General features: G+C 41.7%; 1 protein-coding gene and 2 pseudogenes across 1 annotated transcript in view; 2 read left to right on the plus strand and 1 right to left on the minus strand.

Moving 5' to 3' along the window:
* ENPP1 (ectonucleotide pyrophosphatase/phosphodiesterase 1) overlaps window positions 1-24783 on the minus strand; it is an 84640-nt gene extending 59857 nt beyond the window's left edge. Inside the window, exon 1 of the mRNA XM_032274761.1 lies at window positions 24532-24783. Coding sequence (XP_032130652.1) covers window positions 24532-24771 — 240 coding nt within the window. The 5' untranslated portion in view covers window positions 24772-24783. The remainder of the gene's footprint in view (window positions 1-24531) is intronic.
* Window positions 1403-4462, plus strand: LOC116549291 (annotated as a pseudogene).
* LOC116549290 lies at window positions 10277-10539 on the plus strand (annotated as a pseudogene).
* Window positions 24784-26139: the final 1356 nt, after the last annotated feature.

Consider the following 26139-nt stretch of genomic DNA (forward strand, 5'->3'; position numbering starts at 1 on the left):
ATAGGTGCTGATCTCAAGAGCATACTCTCATGAAATCCCAGGCACACTCATTTCCATCTAAGAGTCTGTTTCCCAAGAAACCCAAGTTGTGACACTCCTTTGTTTTGATCTGCCAGCTCAGAGAAATAACTTTGACTACTATTTCCCAAGTTCCCAGACTCCAAGCATCAGGCCAGAATAAGCCAACAGGAAAGAGAACATTGGAGGGTGGGAGGAAGGGAGAAATCAGAACATATCTACCGTGTCCTCCCTGCTCCAGGTGGGACCTGTGCACCGGCTGCATCTCCCCAGGGTCCCAGCTGCTACAGCGAAGCCTAAGCTCTCAACTCTGGTTTCACCACCTTTTTATTTTGCCCTTCCGGCTCTCCAGGTGGTAGTGGCTTCCTTCTACTACTCTTCTCAGGGTTGCCTTAGGGTCCCACCATTCCCTGTTTGACCATTAATTCTTCCAATACTTATGGTATTTATTTCCTATATTAAATTCTTTTGAGTAAGTTACTGAGTATGAGCTTTGTTTTTCTAATTGGACTCTGACTAACAGTAAATAATCAGAACAAGATAAATACATGGTTGGATGGACAGATAGACAGACAGACATCCCAAGGTACAATCTAAACTAAATTTAATACAGGCAATGAATTCTCCATTTTGAGGGTTATCCTGTTTTCCAATTCTCAAATCTCTTCGATGCAAAAAAATCTTTTAGCTAGATCTTGCTTCAGTTGGATTTCAAAAAAAAGAAAAATTGTCCCCCAATTCTGAAAATAGTTGGTCTCTTTTGCAGCAACTATCGAGATATGTCATTAAAAAAAAGTAGTAATAAATTACTTCAGAAAAGAATTGTAAAGTTTAGTTCAGCTCATAAGACAGGAAAAGGAGGAAAGCAACGTATTAATGATGCAGAATTGTAAAGTTTAGTTCAGCTCATAAGACAGGAAAGCAACGTATTAATGATGCAGAACAGCTCTTTCTGAGGACCCAACAGAGGGACTGAAAGGAAAAGCCTTATAAATCTTACCCAAAAGACAGTTTTTCTTGCCTAGGCAAGTATCTTACCTATGTGGATAGTGAGTCAGAGACGAAAAACAAAGGGTAGAAAGAACATAATCTGCAGTTAAGTTTCTGTAGTTTAATTGCTGTTTTATTCTGAAATAATTTTTGGAATATAGTCATTTGAGCACCTTGTGTTTATCTTTGAAAGATGGGCTCAGTAGAAACAAACAAAAAGACAACTGAACAGAGGATTTCTAGTAATTCTTCCTGCAGACAGGAAATGGGAGATACAAACCACCACCTAACTTCTGTAAAGGCCTAGTATTCATTCCAGCACAATTACAGTAACAACTTAAAGACAGAATTTTAGAATAGGTAAGGAAGGGGAATGCGCAGGTGCAGGGCCCAGGGCTGGAGTTGTGCAGGGCTCCAGCTTGTGTTTCCAGCTGCTAGGAGACCTCACTACCTGGATGGCCCACAGGTACTGCAACTCATTAGCTCCGTCCACCACTGACCCTGTGGCCAAAGATAGGTAATTTTTCAAATTGAGACTAATTGCAGGGTTCCAGTTGACCAGCATTCGTAGGAATGAAGACAAACACAGAGACGGTGTGTCTAAGAAACTTTGAAAGGTGTAGATCACCTGACAGAAGCACTTTTTATTTATTTAATATCTTTTCATTATATTTCTGTCCTCCTAGAAGGGAAAGGCATGATTACACTAACCGAGCTAAAATGTTTCTTAGCAGATACCCAGTCATCTTATCACATCTTAAAACTATGGTGGGACGTCTTCTGGTATTACAACACATTAATTATGTTGCTGCTGGTGGGCTTGCTGCCCGGAGCTCTCCAGCTGACGCAGAGCAGGGTTCTGCACTGTCTTCATACAAAGCGGAATTTGACAATCACTGTGCCGTGCCATGGGACATCCCGAAAGCCAACATAAACACATCCTTTAATCCTGGGACGCGACTTTCCGCTCCCACTCCGAAACTAGAATGACCTCCACTGACAGCAGTACTCCCACATCAATGCCATCTGTTACAAGAAACAGCTCCATTGGTTTGCCAAGTTTTCTCCCTAGCTGGTGCTCTTGCACACACTCTTCTTTGCAGCTTGCAGCAACTTTTGGCTTCACTACCCCAGTACCAGTTCCAGGCTTGAGCATTTTGTGGCCATCCTTTACAAAGAGCTTCAATTCTTCATGGATCACCTGCACCCTGTCAGAAACAGTGGCTGAGCAGTCAGTGAGGCCTCTGAAACTCTCTGAGTCCAAGATTTTGCTTTCGTCCTCAGGATGTTCAGCTGACACAGATTCCAGCAAGCAGTCATTGTCCTACCTGCAGTCAGGTTTGGAGTCAGCTGGCATAGAAAGCCCAACTTCCAGTGGTCTGGACAAGAAGGAGGGGCAACAGGCCAAAGCCATCTTTGAAAACTAAGAAGATCTGGCATGCATGAGGAACAGAAGGACATTAATTTATAGAGTGTATCTGAAGTGGATAATAATCCAAGTTATTTTGTTTGTGCTCATCATAACTTATGTCCCATATTTTTTTAACCTACATCCCGCTTGAAATTGACTGTTCAGTTGATGTGCAGGTTTTTATAGGATATAAGCACTATCAGTATGTCCACTCGTTGGGAGAAATCTTTAAGCTTCTGGCTTTATTTTATGTCATTCTGGATATACTCTATGGTCTGACCTCCTCCTATTGGGTGTGGTGGGTGCTGAGGAGTTCCTTGAAGCAATATTTCTTTGAGGAGTTAAGAGAAAAAAGCAGGCTGGGCACAGTGGCTCACGCCTGTAATCCCAGCACTTTGGGAAGCTGAAGTGGGTGGATCACAATGTCAGGGGTTCGAGACCAGCCTGACCAACATGGTGAAACCCCGTCTCCACTAAAAATACAAAAATTAGCCAGGCACAGTGATGCGGGCCTGTAGTCCCAGCTACTCAGGAGGCTGAGGCAGAAGAATCTCTTGAACCCAGGAGGTGGAGTTTGCAGTGAGCTGAGATCGTGCCACTGTACTCCAGCCTGGGCAACAGAGCAAGACTCCAGCTAGAAAAAAAAGAGAGAGAGAGAGAGAGAGAAAGCAACTACAGTGACATCCCTGATGTTAAGAATGACTTTGTCTTCATCCTTCATCTGGCTGATCAGTATAATCCTCTTTATGCCCGACACTTCTCCATATTCCTATCAGAGGTCAGTGATCTCAAACTGAAACAGATCAACCTCAATAACAAATGGACAGTTGAGAAACTGAAACATAAGCCTGGGAAAAATGCCCAGGACACGGCAGAACGGCATCTTTTTATGCTCAGTGGTCTTCCACACAGTGTCTTTGAGTTCACGGAAATGGAGCTGCTAAGCCTGGAGCGGATCCCAGAGGTGAAGCTGCCCTCTGCTGTCTCACAGCTGGGCAACCTCAAGGAGCATCATGTGGACCATTCGTCTCTGGTAGTAGACCATCCTGCACTGGCTCTTTTGGAGGAAAAGTTTTAAACCCTGTGCCTGAAGTTTCCTGAAATGGCAAAAATCTCATGCAGGGTATTTCACCTGAAGAATCTGAAGGACTGGTATGTTTCCCCTGTGTGGGAACCTTTTCTCTGCCACGCAGGGAGGCTACGTTCTCCCTGAAACGTTGAGTACTATGCAGTTGGAGGGCTTTTGGGACTTAAAAAGTCTGAGAACCCTCTACTTGAAGAGCAGCCTCTCCCCAATCCCACAAGTTGTTCCCGACCTCCTGCCTTCACTGCAGAAATTGTTCCCTTGATAATGAGGGAAGCAACTGGTTGTGCTGAACAACTTGAAAAAGATGGTCAATGCAAAAAGCCTAGAACTGATCAGCTGTGACCTGGAACACAGTCTATACTCCATTTTCAGCCTGAATAATCTGCATGGACCTAAAGGAAATCACAGTCTTTAAACTGTGGAAGAGATCATTAGTTTCAGCGTCTTCAGAATCTTTCCTGCTTCAAGTTATGGCACAATAACATTGCTTATATTCCTAGATGAATTGAGGCATTATCTAACCTAGAGCAGCGATTTGGGGGTCATAATAATATTGAGAATCTGCCCTTGCAGCTTTTCCTATGCAGCAAACTACATTATTTGAATCTAAGCTATAACCACTTGCCCTTCATTCCAGAAGAAATCCAACATCCAAGTAATCTGCAGTACTTTGCTGTGACCAACAATAATACTGAGATGCTACCAGATGGGCTGTTTCAGTGCAAAAAGCTGCAATGTTTACCTTTGGGATAAAAGAGCTTGATGGATTTGTCCCCTCACATGGGTGAGCTGTCAAACCATACTCATCTGGAGCTCATTGGTAACGACTGGAAACACTTCCTTCTGAACTGGAAGGATATCAGTCCCTAAAACAGAGCTGTCTGATTGTTGAAGAGTATTTGCTCAATACTCTTCCTGTAACAGAATATTTACAGATGCGCTTAGACAGATGTTGACCTAATGAAAAGAGACCCATATTTCAAAATCATTTTTTAAAAGTATGCCCCAGGACTTTAAATAAGAAGTAAATTTTTCTAAGTTAATAAAGATGAAAAATGGGTATTATGAAAAAAATTAGTAATTGATACATGAGTTTATAATTAGAAACGGAACACAATTTTGGAAACACATTACTTCTTCATGTATATATTAAGGCTTAAGTCAACTTAATCATATTCAATAATCATTTGGAGAAGGAATCTTAATATTTATAAGAACATTGATATCGTAACTTTTTTCATTTTTCTTCTAGTAAATGTTTCTTGAACAAGTGCTATGTATATTTTCATCATTGTTAACTGGAGAACTATCAAGGTATTTTAAAAAATACTATAATATCACAATTTTTACATGGTATCCAAGAGAAGTTTTGAAGATGCTAAAAGTGTTCCACGCATCTGTATTGTCAATATGAAAGTGACTAGCTACGTGCCACTTCACAGCACTATGTGGCCAACGTGATTGAGGAACTAAACTTTTTGCTTCATTAAACTTTAATTAAATTAAATTTAGATTTAAATAGCCACAAGTAGTTAGTGGTTATTATCTTGGAATGAACAAGTCTATAAACTTAAAATCAAGCAGAAAAAAAAGTACAAAGTAGTCAATTTAAAAAAAAAAGATAGTGTGCTTTTTTGTTTTTCAGGTTGCTTTTGTCTGTGCCACTAAAGCTATTATAAAATGACTTTTCCAAAAGTAAATCAGACCTTGTATTGTCACTAAGAACAAAAATTAAAAAGAAACCAAACAAACAAAAATATTTCGATGATTTCCAATTGTTTTTTTCTTTTTTTGAGACAGTCTCGCTCGGTCACCCAGGCTGGAGTAAAGTGGTACCATTTCGGCTCACTGCAACCTCCGCCTCCCTGGGTTCAAGCAATTCTGGTGCCTCAGCCTCCCGAGTAGCTGGGATTATAGGTGTGCGCCACCACAACTGGCTAATTTTTGTATTTTTTAGTAGAGATGGGGGTTTCACCATGTTGCCAAGGCTAGACTTGAACCCTTGGACCAAGTGATCTGCCCGCCTCGGCCTCCCAAAGTGCTGGGATTACAGGCGTGAGCCACCATGCCCAACCTACAATTGCTCTTAAAACAAAATACAAAATCCTACCTGGAGATGGCTCTGGCAACATTTCCCACCTCGTCCCCATTACACTCCACTCAGCGCTGCACAGCTGCCATCCCGGCCTCCTCCGAGCTCTAGGTTGGACTGTGTCATCTCCCAGCCCAGGGCCTTTTCCCCTGCTGCTGCCTTACCTCATAATTTCCTTCTGCTCACCTGTCACTTCCCAAGAAACGCCTTCTCAGACCTCCTGGACAAGGCCAATTCCCCCTCACTATTCCCTCTCTAACTCCTGCACAGCTTCTGGGTTGCACTAACTTCAGCTGCAACTTGAGTGAGATATTCTTGTGTAATTCTTTGATAAATATCTGGTCCCCTCAAAATAAACCCAAAAAACAAAGAGTAAGTAGACTTTCCCTTTGACCATTTAGCCCCCAGCCTCTTGTACCAGACTGTCCACACAGTAGAAACTCTACACATTTGTTAAATAACTTACAAACCATAGCAATTAAGATATTAAACCCTGATCTAGCATCTACTATCAGGCACTCTTCTCATTATTTTATAAATATAAATCCATGTAACCCTCAAAACAAAACCATGAGGTACCTACCATTATTATCCCTATTTAATAGGCAATGAATGAATCTACGGCACAGGGAAGTTAAGGGACCTGCCCAAAGACACAAAGCAATTATTGACAGAGATGTAATTTATACTCCAGCAGCCTGGCCCTTAGCCACTAAGCTTTATGGCCTCTACAGGATTAAGTAGCGATTGAGTGGTTCTAGGACAGGAAGATGGTGTCAAAGAGCATCCAAAGAATGTTTGATTTGAGGACACATTGAGTTGGGTCTTGGGGGTGCCTGCTATTGGGTGAGAAAAGGAGAGGCTGGGCGTGGTGGCTCATGCCTATAATCCCAGCACTTTGGGAGGCTGAGGCAGGTGGATCACCTGAGGTCAGGATTTCGAGACCAGCCTGGCCAACATACTGAAACCCCGTCTCTACTAAATATACAAAAATTAGCCAGGCGTGGTGGTGTGTGCCTGTAATTCCAGCTATTCGGGAAGCGGAGACAGAAGAATTGCTTGAACCCAGGAGGTGGAGGTTGCAGTGAGCCGAGATCGCGCGACCACACTCCAGCCTGGGTGACAGAGCAAGACTCCATTTCAATTAAAAAAAAGAAATCACTCTGGAGGTAGAAAACAGATATAATCTGTACAAAGTGTGTTTGGAGAACCATACAAGGCTGAGTAGACAGTCTTGGAAGGCGTGTTTCAGAGGTGTGGAATGCTGGAGAGAGATATGCATCTTCAGTCCTTTTTTGACTCTCTAAACTGGGGCAAAGTGCCATCAGAGCAGCAGTTGACTGAAACAAATATGAGCCCCACAAACTCCTAAATACAAAGTATGCTGATACTACATGCATGTCCCATACAACATGTGGGACACTGAGTCCCGCTGAGGTATGGGAGCTAGGCCAGACACTCCCAGGCCAACAAGTTTGCCTCCTCCTACCTCACAGAACTGTACCCATTAAAGGAGATACGTGTTTAGCATAGGGCCAGACAAATAGTAAACACAGATAGGTATGCATGTATTTAACAAATAGTAAACACAAATAGGTAACGTATGTATTTAACAAACACACTTAGCATTTACTACCAGCAAGGGTCTACTCTAAGTGGTTGACAAATATTAACTCATAAATGACTGAACATGTGTCACAGACTTTCAGCACGGCTACAAATGGATGAAACTATTCATGGTGAGCCCTACAGTAATTAAGGTCTACTGTTATCCCAAGTGTGGGAAACAGAAACTAATCTCAGCTTAGGAGTATGTATTTTCTCGTGTGTTGTGGCAGTCCCAGAAAAATTCTGAGCAGAAACATAATGCAGAGAAGTTATTATTTTAGAAAAGTTAGTAATCTAACCATGAGAAAGAAACATCAGCAAGAGAGATGAAGCTGAGGAATGAATAAAATGGAAAACAAACATGTACCAAAAACTGGAAATTCTTGGGGACTGAGAATGTCTAAAGTATGCATAGAAATAGTTTCAAAGATTATCTATTGATCTGAGGATACTAAAATAAACGTCTCAAAATCCTACTTATGAAAAGTAATTAGAAAGCTGTCTATCAATGGTAAAATTTCATAATAGAATATAAATGAAAAAAGGCAACAGAATAGTATGCACAAAGTGATCTCATCTTTGTTTTTGTTTTTGTTTTTTTTAAAGTAATACATACACATAGAAAAGTCCTGGAAGGGACAAAACCCAAAAGCAAACAATAAGATAAAAGCAATTTTTATTTTCTTCTTCATAGTTGTTTATATTTTTTTAATTTTCTGCAATAGGTAGTATTTTTATAACAAGGGGAAAATATTATAAGCTCTCAATACAAATATTTTAGAACTAGAAAGAACCCATCTAATCCAATCCCTCATATTATGGTTAAGGCAACTGAAAGTCAAAAAGAGAGTAATTGTTCAAAGATCACACAGCAAATGATTCTTTTGACTCAAGGTTAGACTCTTTACATGATCCCTGTCTCTGAAGACCTTTGCTTGAATCATTACATGACACTCAACATTCTTAGAAAGTTTCTAAGAGATAACAAATGTATAAATACTTATATATGTCAACATTCTTCTCATTTACCTTTTTGCTGATTAGTAAGGTATTTAAATAAATCATGTACATGTAGAGTTGTTTCCTGCTTATTTCCCCGACTAATTCAAAAGTAGGTAAGACCAACAGAGTCTATTCATACTGCTCCTAAACCACCCCATTCTCACATGAATATTTCATTCACCTGTTTCCTCCTCTCCCAGAGATTCTAATCGAAGTGGTGCTGCTGGGTGGCACTTTACAGGAGGCTAGTGTGTTTGGATGATGAAGTATTATGGAATAAACTCTGTGCCAAGGACATTTAACCTGATTTAACATCACCTGAAAAAGCATTGGTATAAGATTCCTTTGTTTTGGTTTTGTGTCAAAGTGTACTGTTGATTATTGAGAAAGGACTGCAGTGGAAACTCTGAATTGAAGAGTTCCTTTGATGGTGCGATGGAAAGCATCATCTACATGATATTCTGATAGACGGATGGCTGAATTGGAAAAACAACTGAATGTTATCAGGTAACAGCAAAGACAGAAGATTGGCAAGGCTCAGGCAATAAAGAGCAATTAAAGGACAAGCCAGTGCAGAATAAAGGAAGGCAATTAAATTACAAGCAACAAACGAGAGCACAGGCAGGTTCCTGAAAGATGGAGACTGCACATGTGGAGGGAGGAGACTATGCAGTGTTCCGTGCACCCAAGAGCAATGGGGCTACTTGGACCAATGTGCTGCTGAGGTTCATGGATGGAAAAGGGCCCAATGCAACCAGCGGTAACACCAGTTCAACCCAATGCAACCACAGTTGAGAGCATGGAGGACCACTGAGTTTTTTCATTTTGTTTTATGTTTCTAATCATAACATCATGTATGAAGTCCATGGCACAGCGAGGGTTAACTAGAATTCCCAGCTACAGAAATTCCAGGTGCGTTGCCTTCTGTACCGTCTCACAGCCTTATGGAGTGCTGATCCTCAAACTTAATTGTGGAGACAAACCTCTGAGGATCTACAAAAATGCAGATCTTGGTTTGGTAGGTCTGGGGTGGAGCCCAAGATTCTGCATTTCTTACAAGTTCTAATGCTGATACGCCAGTCTGCAGACCACACTTTAGGTACTAAGGATGTAAAGTGCCTTCTAAGTAAGGAAAAATAAAAAATTCACAGTCACATTGAAGCTCATCAACAGTAATGAGAAAAACAACCACTTATTCAGGGCACATTATGCAACATTTTGTACACGTTATATTGATTTACTTCTCATAACACACTCTGACATAATTTTGTCTCTATGCCATAGTTGTGGAAGCTGATACTTAGGAAACTCTTTTGTCTATATTCAAACAGCTAGTAATAGTGCCAGGATTTAAACCTGATTTTGTTTGACTCCAAAACTATTCACCAATAAACCACACAGATGAGATTAACAGAATTATTAATTTTGTGATCTTGAAAAATCCCCAAAATTTCTCTGAGCCATAATTTTTCATCTCTAACATGGGGATGGATAATGGCAGAGCTGTGGTTTGGACCAATGAGGTAGGAGATGTAGAAGTATTTTGAAATCTATAAAAGAATGTAAAGATACAATCATTGTAACTACGTTTTCACTCTCCTCTCCCTAGTTCTTGAGCGTTTGTCTGCAGGTTCTAGCAGAGCAGTGCAGCTACTCATATACCCTTGACCAAAGACTGGGCCTCATCTACTGGAGATGGTCGCCCTCTTCAACTGAGCGCACATCTTTGGGAGGGACACATGTGGAGCAGTGAGGGAGGACAGGGACACCCGCCTAGCCAGCCAGATCAGACAACTCAGCCCTGGTGATCAATGGGGTGATAGATGTCAAAGCCAGATCACCCTCACATCCCCTAGTTCTTAAAAATGTTACTGAATGTACACCTTTCCTAAAAGCCTATGTTCACAAAATTTTTCTTATCAGGATCCCATTATACTTCTAAAAATTACTGACAACCCTAAGATGCCTTTTCAGATGACTATGGACATTCTTCTTAAAAACCATACCAAAATTCTAAAAGTATGAATTTCTTAAATGGCCAGTTGCTCTGAAGCAGAGAATGGGGGCAAGATGGTTTACCTCTCAAATGGACAAGTGTTAGGCAGCTGGAGTCAGTCTCCATGGAGATTATCTTGGATAACGGATTTCTTCTGGGGAATAGCTGAGTTTGTGGATTTTGCTTTTGAAAACTCTGCTTCAGCAAGATATGAAAAAAAGCAGCAGCTATGGAAACTCATCTGATTCCAGATATGATGATGAAAGAGGGCCACCAGAATGGGTAGAATCAATCATCGGCAAGGTCCCAGTCCTCCTCTAATGGCTGGTGGATGAGAAAGGAAAATGTCTATTCCAAGAAGCAGACAACTGGACATGTGCGTTCACAGCAGAAGGAAACCATCAATAAGTGGAGGGCCGGCCATGCTGGAGCAGTAGATTAATATGGGTGTCTAAATAAGGAACGCTTTGTGTCCTCACAAATGAATGAGGTCATGCTGGGAATTCCCTCTGCAGGGAACTGGCTGACTGACATGCAGTTCCATAAATGCACATGTCTATCTCATTATCTTTTCTGTATAGTTTATTAAAGTATTAATATTTACTTATTTCAATAAGTAAATATTTTAGGTTGCCAAATGGACTCCTCATCTTCATATTAAATTCACACAAAAAAAACTGAATCTGAAGAAAAAAACAAAAGCCTGTGTATTTAGCACTGTTAGTGTCACCTTTTCAACTTCAGAAACACTGTTCATTGGTAATTTGTTCTCATTTATTAATCACCTCGTATTTGTTTCGATAGTATGCATATATCTGTGCTCCTGAAATAATTTTTATCTTTAATATATTTGTCTTATAAAAAAATTATGGCATAAAAATGGAAAAGACATTACTGAACTTTTCATACTGTTACATTAAAATTTTTTAGTCTATCTTGCACTTTGAATGGAAATTATACCAATGCATAATTTTGTAATATCATCGACTTGTCCTTTGGAAACATTGGTTCACTGAGCTCTATCATTCTTCCAAATGTTAATGCATGTCATTAAACAACATTTAAAAAAACACATTCCTCACTGTCTTCATCAATTTTGTGTAAGAATCAGGAAGCTGTGACACTCAAATGGCACAAACAAGTTTTACAAAATCTAATTTCTGCTTGGAACCTCAGATTTTATCATAGACAACTGACAGCATCCTTGGTTTTCCTTGAAGAGACAAGCTAACATCACTCATTTTTGAGAAAACATGCCAAATAAATAAGTCTAAATAAAAAGTTTGTCAGTTCTTTCAAATAAAAATGGCGTTCCTTGAAAAAAATTAGCTAGTTCAGCTTGTAACTTAAACAACTGCACAGCTGCTTTTCCTCTAGAACAGTTCTTCAATATGCAGTAGATTTGCTACACCCATACTTCCAATTGTGTCACACAGAATATAAAATGGGTAATCTAGGTTTGAGATTATTAAATCTGCTTCACCAAGGACATTTTTGTTGCTTCATCTAAGGTGTTCTTTTTAGTGAAATGGCTTTTTTTTTTTAAATTGCAAGTGCATGACTTGTACAATTGGTGCCACTGGAATAACTCCTGCTAAGGTGCATCACTCCTTCAATACCACGGTATAAAAGTCAACACAGTGAAAGGGCAAATAATGTCTTAATCTTGTTGTTACAGTAATTTTGAACGTAAGGGCCCCTTGAAAGCTTCTTCAGAGGCCAAATGCTGTATGGCTCCTGCCTGTAATCCCAGCACTTTGGAAGGCCGAGGCAGGTGGATCACTTGAGGCCAGGAGTTGGAGACCAGCCTGATCAACGTGGCCATAACACATCTCTACTAAAAACACAAACATTAGCAGGGCATGATGGTGCACACTTGTAATTCCAGCTACTCGGGAAGCTGAGGCATGAGAATGGCTTGAACTGGGGAGGTGGAGGTTGCAATGAGCTGAGATCACACCACTGTACTCCAGCCTGGATGACAGACTGAGACTCTGTCTCAAAAACAAAAACAATCAAAAGCCTCTTCAGGTACCCCCAGGGATCCCTGGGACACACTTTGAGAACTGCTGCCTTAAATATTTTAGCTCAAATTTTGTGCTGTGTTGTCTTTTGCTTATAAATATATCCAGAGTCTATACCCTAAGAATGGTAAATAAAAATAATAAATAAATAAGTAAATCCAGAGTCACTCTACAGCTTCTGCACAGCAAAAGAAACAGTCATTAGAGTGAATCAGCAATCAACAGAATGGGAAAAAATTTTTGCAATCTACCCATCTGACAAAGGGCTGATATCCAGAATCTACAAAGAACTAAAACAGATTTACAAGAAAAAAACAAACAAGCCCATTCAAAAGTGGGCGAAGGATATGAACAGATACTTTAAAAAAGAAGACATACATGAGGCCAACAAACATATGAAAAAATGTTCATCGTCACTGGTCATTAGAGAAATGTAAATAAAAACTACATTGAGATACCATCTCACAACAGTTAGAATGGCGATCATTAAAAAATCTGGAGACAACAGATGCTGGAGAGAATGTGGAGAAATAGGAACACTTTTACACTGTTGGAGGGAGTGTAAATTAGTTCAACCATTGTGGAAGACAGTGTGGCGATTCCTCAAGGACCTAGAAATAGAAATTCCATTTGACCCAGCAATCCCATTACTGGGTATATATCCAAAGGATTATAAATCGTTCTACTATAAGGACACATGCACACGAACGTTCATTGCAGCACTGTTTACAATAGCAAAGACCTGGAACCAACCCAAATGCCCATCGATGATAGACTGGACAGGGAAAATGTGGCACATATACACCATGAAATATTACGCAGCCATCAAAAACGATGAGTTTGTGTCCTTTGTAGGGACATGGATGAACCTGGAAACCATCATTCTCAGCAAACTGACACAAGAACAGAAAATCAAACACCGCATGTTCCCACTCATAGATGGGTGTTGAACAATGAGAACACATGGACACAGGGAGGGGAGCATCACACACTGGGGTCTGCCGGGGGGAAATAGGGGAGGGACAGTGTGGGGTGGGGAGCTGGGGAGAGATAGCATGGGGAGAAATGCCAGATATAGGTGATGGGGAGGAAGGCAGCAAATCACACTGCCACGTGTGTGCCTATGCAACAATCTTGCATGTTCTTCACATGCACCCCAAAACCTAAAATGCAATAAAAAAAAGAATAAAAAAAAAAATAAATAAATCCAGAGTCACTAAAAAATACTCTTGACCAATGAGACTTTATTTGAAAAAAATTTCATGATGGTTATATCTATTTTACTACACAAGTTATTATGTAACATCATAAAAAACCACTGATTTTCTTTTCAGTTCTCTCTCTAACCATAAGAGATCACAGGCCCTAGATGGTTCATCAAGACCCCCCAGATGCTTGCTAATGTCAGAAAAAAAAAGCTTTCTAAGGGGGAGGAGGGTTGGGAAACACACCTTTAGGAACAAGCTGCTTTCTCAAAAATATTCACCTGAAAACCAAGATAGAGTGATTTTTTTTTTAAGACTCTCAGATCACACCTGTGATAGAATGTTTGCCAGTTAAGTCTGTGCAAAGTCCTGAAATAATGGTGAGAAAATGGTCAATCCATAAATGAGATATACTTGTGACAATTCACTTCCTCCAAAATGACTTTCTTATATGTATACATATATAGATATGTACACATACACATATATGTATACAATATGGAGAACATGTGTGTGTGTACATGTGTGTGTGTATGTATGTATATATATATATGTGGAGAGAGGGAGGGAGAGGGAGTAAGGGAAAGAAAAAGAGAGGGAGTAAGGAAAAGAAAAAGAGAGAGAGAGATAAAGAGAGATTGAGAGGGTGAGAGAAAGAGAGAGACATGGGGTCTCAGTATATTGCCCAGGCTGATCTTAAATTCTGGCCTCAAGTGATCCTTCTGCCTTGGCCCCCTTTAGAGGGATGAGCCAACTCACCCAGCCCAAAATGACTTTCTATCACAACTCTCTGTTTTTCTATTCTACTGCATTTAAAAATAAGCCAAGAAAGAAACTCAAACTAAGAAGAAAAACACAATTTCCCAAAAGTATACATACTTTGGAAGTTCACAGAAACAGTTGATTATTGATTTCACATTAATAAAATGCACTAATTTTGGTTTCCACTAATTTTGGAATCTAGTCACTGAACTACCAAAGACACATACTACATCTCACTATAGAGGCAATCTTTAGCATCATCACACCAGAAATTTCTTACACATTGTTATATTGAACCGGGCAACGGAGAGTTGGAAACCCAACAGCGGGCCAAGCTTGATGACTAGGATATAACACTGAGCAAATGAATGGGATGGCATTAGCTATTAGTCCATGATAAAAATCTGTAATTAAAAGTCCTTCCAGTTAACATGATAGTCTATTACTTACTAATGGTGTGGCTTCTGCCTATAAATTTGGCCCACTCTTTCTAGAAGTGGAGTAAATGAACCACCTACATCTGAATAACCTGAGGTACTTGTTAAAAAGTACAGATTCTTTGGGTCCATTCCAAATCGAATAAACCATACTAGATCTAATATGGAGCCTAAAAATCTCTGTCTTTAACACTTCCCAGGTGGTTTTTATGCACAATAACGTTTTCATGAAAACCTGGCTGAATCCCTGACTGAGCCTCAGCTTCCTTATCTGTAAAGCAGAATTGACTGTCACCACACTTTCCTATTTCACAGTTGTGGAGTATTGAGGATCAATCAAAAATATATGAGAAAATGCTTTTTAAAACTGCCAAGTGCTACATAAATGATTATAATCATCTAAACTTCTACCATTTACCTTTCTACCAACTCTTCTTCTAAAAACTAAAAGTAAAAAAAAGGTAAGAATAATTTTTCAAAGACACTACAGATATTACCTTAATTGTAACTAAATCTCAGATAACTAAAATACTCAGAAAATAGAGTCCTCTCGTTAATATTTAACTGAATGTGCTGGTCACTCTTTTGAAAAACCTTAAATGTGTTACTACACTGTCTTTCCTTGGTAAATGCTTAACTTAGTTTTTATCTGATAAGAAACTTTTGAGTTGGGTCTTAATTTTGAATATTTATGCTTAGAAGAGTAATCTATGTTCTGCCTTGAGTTCATTTGCTAAAAGTTTTCTTGTTTATTTTTTCTTGTTGGGGGATATTTTATGGTTGATGGAGGCATGTTTATTTTAACCAAAAGCAGATCTCTAATTACAAGTTGTATTCCAAAAGCTTATTTGTTCCTAAGTTGTCTGGAACTTAAAATGCCTCTTCCCCTAGCAAGAAAAAAAAGAAGTTATGAATCATGATAAAGTTCTCTGGCTTGTAAAAAAAAAAAAAAAAAAAAAAAAAAAAAACGCCATAGATGAAATATATTTGCTGTATCTTAAATATCACACAAATATCTTACAATGGTATTCATCAAACTAAAAAGCAAAATTGAATATGAAACTATTTCTTTTGCCTTTAATATTTCTACTTAAGGTAAAGAGTCAGCTGGATGAAGATGAAAACCTGATAGAGCCAGGCGTAACGGCTCAAACCTGTGACCTCAGCACTTTGGGAAGCCAAGGTGGGCAGATCACTTGAGGTCAAGAGTTCAAGAACAGCTTGTCCAATGTGGTAAAACCCTGTCTCTACTAGAACACACACACACACACACACACACACACAAATTAGCCAGGTGTGGTGGTGTGTGCCTGTAATCCCAGCTACTCGGGAGGCTGAAGCAAGAGAATCACTTGAAACTGGGACGCGGACGGAGGTTGCAGTGAGCCACGTTCATACCACTGCACTTCAGCCGCGTGACAGAGCAAAACTCCATCTCAAAAAAAAAATCTGATAGATGAAAATTTCTGTTCTAGAAAGGGTAACGGCCCCAGTTCTTTATCATACAGAACACATAAGGTCTCTCAATGTGACCACCAGGGATTTTCTTCAGAGTTATGATTGGGCAGGAGATGACAAACCTGAGTGTCCAAAGTTAACTAAACAAGTGAAACAGAAGAGAAATGAGCAAAATGTTTTTGAAACAGTAGCTGCCTATCCCTGAGAAAAAGACTACATGGAGTAGAAACAGCTGAGCTATAAATGGTGCCAGAGGAATACCAGAACATGATTCAAGGCACAAGAAGGGAAGTGATGGGAAAGCAATGCTGAAGAGTGCGCCATCTACAAGAATCACAAAGACTGAACTCGGGGTGTGGCAGCAAAGTTACCAAAATCAAAGAGGCCTTGGGGACAGTGAAGGAGTAAAGGAGACTCTCGTTCATACAGGCCGACTGCCACACTTGGAGTGTTTGTACCTGAGGGAATATTCACTGACTAGATTTCTGATTCTAATCCAAGTTATCACCAAGGCACACCAAGAAGAGCGTGCCTCTTCCTAGGCACACTCACCTTAGTTGGGTACTTCTGTTCATTCGCTACCTCCTCCATCTCCCTATACCCAAATAAATGTATGTCCCAGTTTAAATCTTACACCTGAATTTATACCCAAGTGTCATCTCTATTTGGATTCCTGACCATCACAGGCCCCATGGGTCCCTGCTTGTGTGTTCAGTCTTCCCATCTTCCCTTTTTCCAAGGCAAAGTGTGGCTCAGTCTAACTAAAATGCAGGACGTTCGTCCAACCAATTAAAAGCTGATACTGAGTGCCAGGTACCACCTTCGGCCTAATAGTAAATACTTGGGTTCCTAGGAATCCTTTGTGCATTTTATTAGAACATGTGAAACAAACACCATAAGGGACACAGGGGACACTTCTCTGGCCTCTTAAGATGCGTTGGTTATTCTGAAATAAAATGTTAAACTACGGCTAGAGAGATAACACATTTTATAAACCAAAGAGTGATGTCAACTCCAAGTCTGATTTAGAGCAGGGACTTAGCTTGAACATTCTTCCTTCTGTATTCTAGAGTTAAGATAATGGATTGTAAGGGAAGGAAAAGGAAGCTAACTGAATTATAATTTTTACACTCAAATCTCAAATAATGCCAGCTTCTGACACTTACAATGAATTCTTTCAGAGCATATTCTCAGGGCAAATTGAATCTAGGCTCCTGGGTTGCATTCCTCAAACTTGGCCCAGATAAAACTCTCTACTTACATTAATTTTGCCTCAGTTTTTCTTTAGGTCAGCAGGATTCACAGTGACTTCCCACCATTGCCTGGTGTTTTTCTCTAAAATCAGTGCTTGGTACCAGCATGAACCCATTGCATTCTCCATTTCTGAAGGTCCTACCACATGTTGTGGAGAGGAGGTCTCACCATGTTGTCCAGGTTGGTCTTGAACTCCTGGGCTCAAGCAATCCTCCCACATCAGCCTCCCAAAGTACTGGAATTTGAGGCATTAGCCACTATGCTCAGCCTGAAATCTTATCTTGTGTAGTTGAAGCTGATTGAGATCGGATGCATCAGCCTTTCCACTGTGCAAACCACACCCAGTCTTTCAGAGTGGAAGAATAAATAAATGGAATAATGAAAAGTCAATTGGCAAAGCTTACAGAAAGCTTTAACTTTCCCTGGCCTAAGGCTCTTCCATTTGTTTAACTTACATTACACTCTCAGCTTTCTCCCTTTCAAATAAGAATGCGAAAATCCTCGCACCTGGATGAAGGAGCTTATGAACCCATTCTCCTGAAAAGTTGTAAACTAAAAATAAAATCCAAAGCCCTCAACCAACTGAACGGAACTGCTCTTGGCCAAGGAGACCCCAGAGAAACCTTAAAAACTGAGTTCTCAGTCAAAATAGGCAGAGAGGTCAAATGCACCTCATATTCCCTCCCTTTTGGAGTTAGGCAAAACAATTGACCTGCATTAATGTTACAATAGAAATAAGACTGCAAAAAACAGTCTGTGGCAATAAGACATCAAGTTATAAACAAGACCTTAAGGCTATGCAAGGAGAAAGTTAAGTCATGTATGCAAACCATAATATTGCTACATAGCATGCTTAACTTACAATATCCTTTTTTTCTTTTTTTTTTTTGAGACAGTCTTGTTCTGTCACCCAGGCTGGAGTGCAATGGTGCAATCCTGGCTCACTGCAACCTCCACCTCCCGAGCTCAAGTGGTTCTTCTGCCTCAGCCTCCCAAGTGGTTGGGACTACAGGCATGTGCTACCACATCCTGCTAATTTTTCTTTATTTTCAGTAGAGATGGGGTTTTACCATGTTGGTCAGGCTGATCTCGAACTCCTGACCTTAAATAATCCCACCCGCCTCAGCCTCCCAAAGTGCTGGGATTACAGGCATGAGCCACCACACCCAGCCACAACATCCCTTTCTGTTGATTCTAAGTTTTAAACAGAGCCTTACCCCTTTAATCAATTGCAAATTAAAGGATCTCTGAATCACCAGGTTCGGTGGCTCACGCCTATAATCGTAGCACTTTGGGAGGCTAAGGCGGGTGGATTGCCTGAGCTCAGGAGCTTGAGGCCAGCCTGGGCAACATGGTGAAACCCCATCTCTACTAAAACACAAAAAAATAGCCAGGAGTGGCAGTGTGTGCCTGTAATCCCAGCTACTCGGGAAGACGAGACAGGAGAGCTGCTAGAACCCAGGAAGGGGAGGCTGCTGTGGCATGAGATCACACCGTTGCACTCCACTCTGGGTGACAAAGCAAGACTGTCATAAAAGAAAAAAAAAAAGAATCTCTGAATACACTGAATAAATAACTGGTAAGCCCTTGCTCTAAGACATCCCACCTTTTCATATGGAATCAATGTACATACCTTTCATGTATTGATATATGTCTTCGCTAATAACTCCTGCCTCCCTGAAATATATTTTAAAAAATGGTAAACCTGGCCAGGCGCGGTGGCTCACGCTTGTAATCCCAGCACTTTGGGAGGGAGAGGCGGGTGATCACAAGGTCAAGAGATTGAGACCATCCTGGTCAACATGGTAAAACACTGTCTCTACTAAAAACACAAAAATTAGCCGGGCATGGTGGCGCACGCCTGTAGTCCCAGCTACTAAGGAGGCTGAGGCAGGAGAATTGCTTGAACCCGAGAGGCGGAGGTTGCCGTGAGCAGAGATTGCGCCATTGCACTCCAGCCTGGGTAACAAGAGTGAAACTCCGTCTCAAAAAAAAAAAAAAATGGTAATCCAACTGCCTCAGGTGCATGTTCTCAGGACTCCTTGAGAATATGTTTCCCTGAACCACAGTCACTCATCTTGGCTCAGAATAAACCTCTTTAAAATATTTTACAGAGTTTGGTTTTCCCATTAACAAGGTGATATTCTTCATTATTGCCAAGGCCTTATAAGTTTCTCACTGAAAATTCTAAATTAATTAAGGATTCTTTTAACAGCAAACTCTCAGGAGACAAAAACATCAAAGATCATGGCCTCTAACCTGTAGATTGTGTTTAATGGAAAATGCCATGAAATAAAGGACTCTTTCCAATCACGTTAGATAAGACGGTATCAGGCTGCCCTGCCTGAGTGGACATCTTCCTCAGTGGAGATCTTCAGCACTTGGTTCTATTTTTATTTTTATTTATTTATTTATTTATTTTTGGGGGGGGGGGGGGGGACGGAGTTTCGCTCTTGTTACCCAGGCTGGAGTGCAATGGCACGATCTCAGCTCACCGCAACCTCCGCGTCCTGGGTTCAGGCAATTCTCCTGCCTCAGCCTCCTGAGTAGCTGGTATTACAGGCACGTGCCACCATGCCCGGCTAATTTTTTGTATTTTTAGTAGAGACGGGGTTTCACCGTGTTGACCAGGATGGTCTCGATCTCTTGACCTCGTGATCCACCCGCCTCGGCCTCCCAAAGTGCTGGGATTACAGGCGTGAGCCACCGTGCCCGGCCAACACTTGGTTCTTTAGACCAGGACAACAAGTGGATTAAAATATTCATTTGATTACCTTCAGGGATAGGAACACTTTTCATATTTGTGTTTCAAGTTGTTTTGTTGATAATTATCCTTATTTGTGTCATATTTTTTATTCTTAAATTGATTATGCTATGTATTTCTAGATATCTAAAGTCTACTACAAAATTCTATAACAAAAAACGAATCAAAATAGCTAGATGTTTCGAACTGATCCAACATGACAACTCCAGCGTAAGTGAATGGCCTGAGATCCCACTCCTCTGTCCCTTTCTTGTTGAATCCAAACCCTGAATTGTTGCCAACCCATTCGGCCCTGAAATCTCACTAAGTTCTTAAGTTTTAGTACTTCTGCTCATTCCCTCTGACATGGGACAAGATTATCCGGAATGAGCCTTCCCAGCAACGTGGGACAAACTTACATCCAAAATGTTGATCCTCAGTATTTTCAGAAGAGAAAGATTTTATCAAAAGGAGGAAATGAGAAAGAAAAATTGCTCAGAGCAGTCTGAGAAATGCGAACTATGCAAAATTTATCAGGCCCTGAGAGACAGGAGCATGGGACATCAGTCACATCTCTGCACCCATTCCTAGGGGCAAATCTTTTAAAGTATTTTGTTCCTGACAGCTGCCTCACCCACTATCTTCATGTTTCTGGAATCTGTGCTACAAAGAGCAATGTATAGCCAACTAATAGCTTACTATTGTAACATAAATGCTTGATAAAAAACTTAGGAACTGCCTCTTCTTTTTTCCTTTAAAAACCCATTTGTAATTGCTACTAATAGGAGCATATACTCAGGGCAACTTGAATCTGTGCTCATGGGTTGCAGTCTTCGAACTTGGGCCAAACAGACTCTCTACTTATATTTAAAAAAAAAAAAAAAAAAAAAAAAAAAGAACTCTTTCACTGAAACAGGAAAGTAGTCTTCAGTGACCACCACCCACACACAAAGCCCTTTACACATACACAGATACACAGATATACGTATTCATAAGTACAGCAGGTCACAAACACACACACAAAATAATGCTTTTGAGGAGCTAACTGGAGAATGTATTGCAATGTCGTTAAGAATTACATGATCCTCCAAAATCATGCCAAGTAACAAGAGGGATATTTAAACACATCTCCAAGTCAATGCAACATCTCAGCAGAAGTCTACATTTCAGTTCAAAACTTCATTTACAGCAAAGGAAAGGCACCTAATATTTAACATACCTACTGATCCATGTAGGGAACAATACTTGCTTTTCCCTCTTGCTGTTTTCCTCAGTTTGGCTCAATGCCTAGGCATAAGCATTTCCAGGGCCCAGGGCCAAAAGCCTCTAAAGCAGAGCTTGGTGACCCTCTCCTAGGATCAAACACCACACTGGGGAGAAGCCATGTTAGGACAAAATCCTTATTTCTTCACCCACTCTCACGCCTCTACATTTTAGTTTATCTGAGAAAACTGCAGAATAATGTAATTACATTGCCACTTCAGCATGACTGCCTCCACAAGGCAAGGCAACTGTTCTATTTATCCTGCTAAATTAAAACAGTGTAGCTGAGGACCACTGTGGTGGGCCTGTCCTAATCCCAACCCCAGGGTCCAATTAGTCCAATTCATTTCTGCAGCTTTATAAAAAGTGTGCTGAGGTTTAATCTGAAAAAAAGGAATTCTATAATTGTAGCTCCTCTCTAGAAGACATGTCCCAGAGCTCTTTGATGATAATTGTCAGGTTCCTTTTGGGCCTTTTCCCTTTGGAGCCCATTATGTGGGAAAATTCTGGGGGGTATGAGGGTTGGGGAAGAAAGCACTGAAGTAGGGAAGAGAAAGAATAAGAGTTTGCAACTTCAGTTCAATCACTAAATAGCAATTTCAACAATAAAGGGTCTCACTGTGTCACCCAACCTGGAGAGCGGTAGCACAATCACAGCTCACTGCAGCCTTAACTTTCCCTGGCTCAGGTGAATCTCCCATGTCAGCCTCCCAAGTAGCTGGGAATACAGACACATGCCACCATACCCAGCTAATTTTTGTATCTTTTGTAGAGATGGGGTTTCGTCATGTTGCCCAGGCTAGTCTCAAACTCCTGGACTCAAGCAATTGAACTGCCTCAGCCTCCCCAAGTGCCGAGATAATAGGTATGAGTCACTGCACCAGGTCTATTGGTGACATTTTATGTTAATATCTCACAGTGTTCCATCAAAAGATATAAAGTAAGAATTCTTTCCAATTCAATAGATGCAAAAGGCCCCAATCAATGGAATAAAAAAGGTCCACGGTAGTCCTACTTGTGGAAATCAGTCCTAGGACACTTCCATGTCAAATGCCCAGAGTTGCATCATCAGACCATAATGGAACGCTGTTTGACCAGTTGACTGCAGTTCTCAAAGACTAGAAAGCTTGTTCCAAAAGTTGACCTTTGCTGATATCTGTTGTGGATGTATAAGTAAATGAGCAAGAACAATTTAAAAACTGAATTTTGCATTTAAAAACCTTTAAAGATTTGTAGGCATGTAGAAATGGTTTTGCACTGGAGTTACACACAGACTCCATGTACACTTATTGACTGACTACCTCATCATGAGTGAAACATCTGAAGGTATGGATACTAAACAATTTAAGTGATCAGCTTGTAAAAGCTAAGGTCTTCCATTAACAAAATTTTAAAAAGGTGACTCAAGAGACTAAGTCCTTATCAATATCGTGTTATTACAGACTCAAACAGTGATACAATACAAGGTGCAAAATTTTATCTTGAGATGCAAACATCATGTGGCTCGGGATACTTATTCTTTGAACCTTAGGCTTCTTTGTAAATACAAAGTATATGACATCATCTCTTAAGTCTAGGAAGATTGATTCCTCAAAGTATTGTAGCATCTCCATGATATCCCAAATATAGTGAAAATGGAAATGCATACAAAATGAAAGGAGACTTTAAAAATTAGAAGTTTTTCTACGAAGTATTGTTCACTCATATGTAAGTTCACTCATATTTTAGGGTACACTATACATAGAAATCTGTGATCTCCACTTAATACGATAAAAATGATTCCATTTCCTGGGGTTTCCAATTTACTTCCTCACACACATTTTTCAGCTTGATTCTCACAATAATCCCATGCAATGCACAAGGGAGTCGATGTTTCCATTTTAACACAGAAAAAAATTAGGTTTGGCGAGTGTTAGACCTCCAGGTGCAAGCCCGGACCCAGAAAGTCTAAAGCCTTGCCTGGCTCGGCTAATCACCCCCACCCCCTGCCAGCATTCTCCATTCTCCCTGATCACCCAGTGAAGCTTCCCCCCAACCCAACATCAACCCACCCTGCCATTTTAACTGGTATTATGATAATGTGAATACTCCTCACCCCACCCTGCCATCTTAACTACTCTTACGCCTTACTCCACTCGCCATTGTAACTGAACTTATGATGACACTCCTTGCCCCTACCCCCATCACTGCAACTAATCTTACTCCATAACACCCCTGCCCCCTACCCCAAAAATTTGCCCCAACCTATGAAACCAACTCCTATCCCACAGACCTTCGCTAAAGCCCTTTTCGACATAGCCCACCTGCAGCCAGGTGAATAAACATCCATGTTGCTTACACAAAGCCCGTTTGGGGGGGTCTCTTCATTCAAAGCGCGCGTTTTAACAGGGGGAGTTAATGCAAGGTCTCAGCAATCAATAACAGCCAGGAATTCAGGCCTTCTCTCAATCAACACTTTCCACCATGAATTCACGGTAAAAACGAATCCCCACATTTCATCAAGTTGACTGTGGGTCCTGCAACTGTCATAGCAAAATAGCAGAGGAGTAATAGGTAGCTTTTGTTAGCAACACAAACCGTGTGGCCTATGGTTAGAAGACAGGGCAAAGAATCATAAAGGTTTCTTCAGTCACATAACGTGAATATCCACGGAATTTCTGAGCAGCTGCAAGGAAATTCCAAAACGGAGCCAAAGGGAAAAAGTGTTCCCTAAAGTTCCTAATAAAACTTAAAGAGCTCTGATAACTCTTCAACTGGAACCAGTTAACCCAAGTAAAGTCACGCATACTGCACTCAGAGCCCCCCAAAAGAAGCAACACATCGATGCACCTTCTTAAGACCAACAATTTTTCGCGTTTGTAATTTTTCTCCTCTAAAAACTCGTACTCTTCTGGGTCGGGGGGGCGAGTATTTCTAAGGATGACCATTTTGAACAGCGAGCTTTCACAGGCATCCGCTATTCAAGTGAGAGTGAACCATCCCGCCCTACCAGGGTACCGGGCAGGGGCGGAGACGTAGAGCACTTGCAAAAGCTGCGGAGGAGCGCGCGGGCGAAGAGGCGCTCCCGGACCACGCCTCCCTCCGGGGCCCCGGGCTGACCGCGCGGCGGGCGCGGGAGCTCGGCGCCGCCCTCTCCGTCCTCCCAGACCTCCCGGGCGCCCGGGCCTGGCCGCGCACCTACCAGCGAGAGCACTTTATAGGTGTTGGGGTCCTTGGCCGTGCGGGCGCGCGCCACCTTCTCCAGCGGCTCCTCCCCCACGTCCATGGGTGCCAGCAAGGACGCGGCCGCCTGCGGGTCCCCGGGCGCCTCGGCAGCGTGGCTGCGGCCCGGATCGCGGCCGTTCCCCGCGGGGCCCTCCCAGGGAGCGCGCCCGCCCTCGCCGCCGCGGCTCCCGCCCCCCGCGCAGCCGTCGCGCTCCATGGTGGCCCCGGGCGCTCCGACCCCGCCGCCCGGCCGCGCCTTTAATAGGCCCGCGCCTCGCGCCCCGCCCCTCCCCGCCCCGCCGCGCCCGCCCCTCGCGGTCGGACCCTTGGCTCCCCGCCCTACGCCAGGCGCTCGCTGTCAGGGAACAGCGACTCAACGCCCCGGATTACTGGGCTTCCTGTCTGATTTCGGGCACTCTGCGTGTCGGTTATTTTGGGTCCCTTACGTGGGCGTGTCTTGAACTTCTCCCCCGCGAGCCGTCCCCTCCCCGCGTCGCGGCCACCCTCCCGACACTTGCAGGAATCGCCCTGCGTGGCCTCGCGGCGCGGCCCGGACTGAAATTGCAGCGTGTGGTCTGCAGAGGGCATGAGATCATGGGGCCCCAAAATAGAGCGGGGAGGAGGAGAAGGATGCAGCCGCCGATGCCGCTCCGGCTTCTCAAAGGCGGGAGAGTGGAGTCTTGGGGCCAACCTGTGAGTCTCTGGATGGAAACACAAGTAAACCGTGGAGGAAGGCGACTTTCCGCTTCTTCGGCTCCGAGCCCTGACCCCCACTACCTAAGCTACGCTGAGAGAGAAATCGTCCACGTTTAAACACGTAGGTTTCCGTATACTATACACACATAGAAATAGTTCGTTTTCCACGGTTTTATGTGGTTTCTGGAGTCTTGTCGCTATTGTTTTTATGTATATTTAATTCTTCTAGGCTTTATTGAAAGTTTCAAGAGTTGGTGTTGCCCTTTTCTGAGGTTGACACTGATACTCGGCAATATCAAAAGTGTACATACAATCTGAAATACTCTGATATGCCTTATTTTTGAACTAGGACATTAACAAGCTATGATTCTTGAGGCGTTTTGTTTTACCTTTGATTCTGGAACTTTTACATTTGTTGGCTCATCAGTTAGCAAAATCACCAGTGTGTAGTGAAGTGAGACAGAGGGAAACCAGTGACTTTGAACTACTTTGCGCTACCCGGGACTGACTTCAGGGACCAAGGAAAACAATTAGTTTTCAATACATTTCGACTCCATGAATATATACAAATATTTACAAATGAGAATGAATGTTGAACAAATATGCATGTTATCTCCTTTAAAATAGTCAACTTGGGATGCTCTTCATTTATACTGACTCATCCATCCACCTATCCATTCATTCATTAAGTAATGAATCCTTCAACTCAATCTTTTGGCCTCCAACTATACATACCATATAAAATATGAATTAAAATGTATCTTTCCTCAAGTGTGGTAAAAGCAGGGGGGAGGGGAGGGGAGGATCAGCTTGTAAATGAAAAACGATTAAAACCTAAGGCATATATGCACAATAAAGTCACACATAGGATATTCGTACAGGAGACAGA

This window comes from Sapajus apella, unplaced genomic scaffold, assembly GCF_009761245.1.
Source record: "Sapajus apella isolate SASKATOON/1434 unplaced genomic scaffold, GSC_monkey_1.0 scaffold6, whole genome shotgun sequence".
NCBI classification, from domain to species: domain Eukaryota; kingdom Metazoa; phylum Chordata; class Mammalia; order Primates; family Cebidae; genus Sapajus; species Sapajus apella.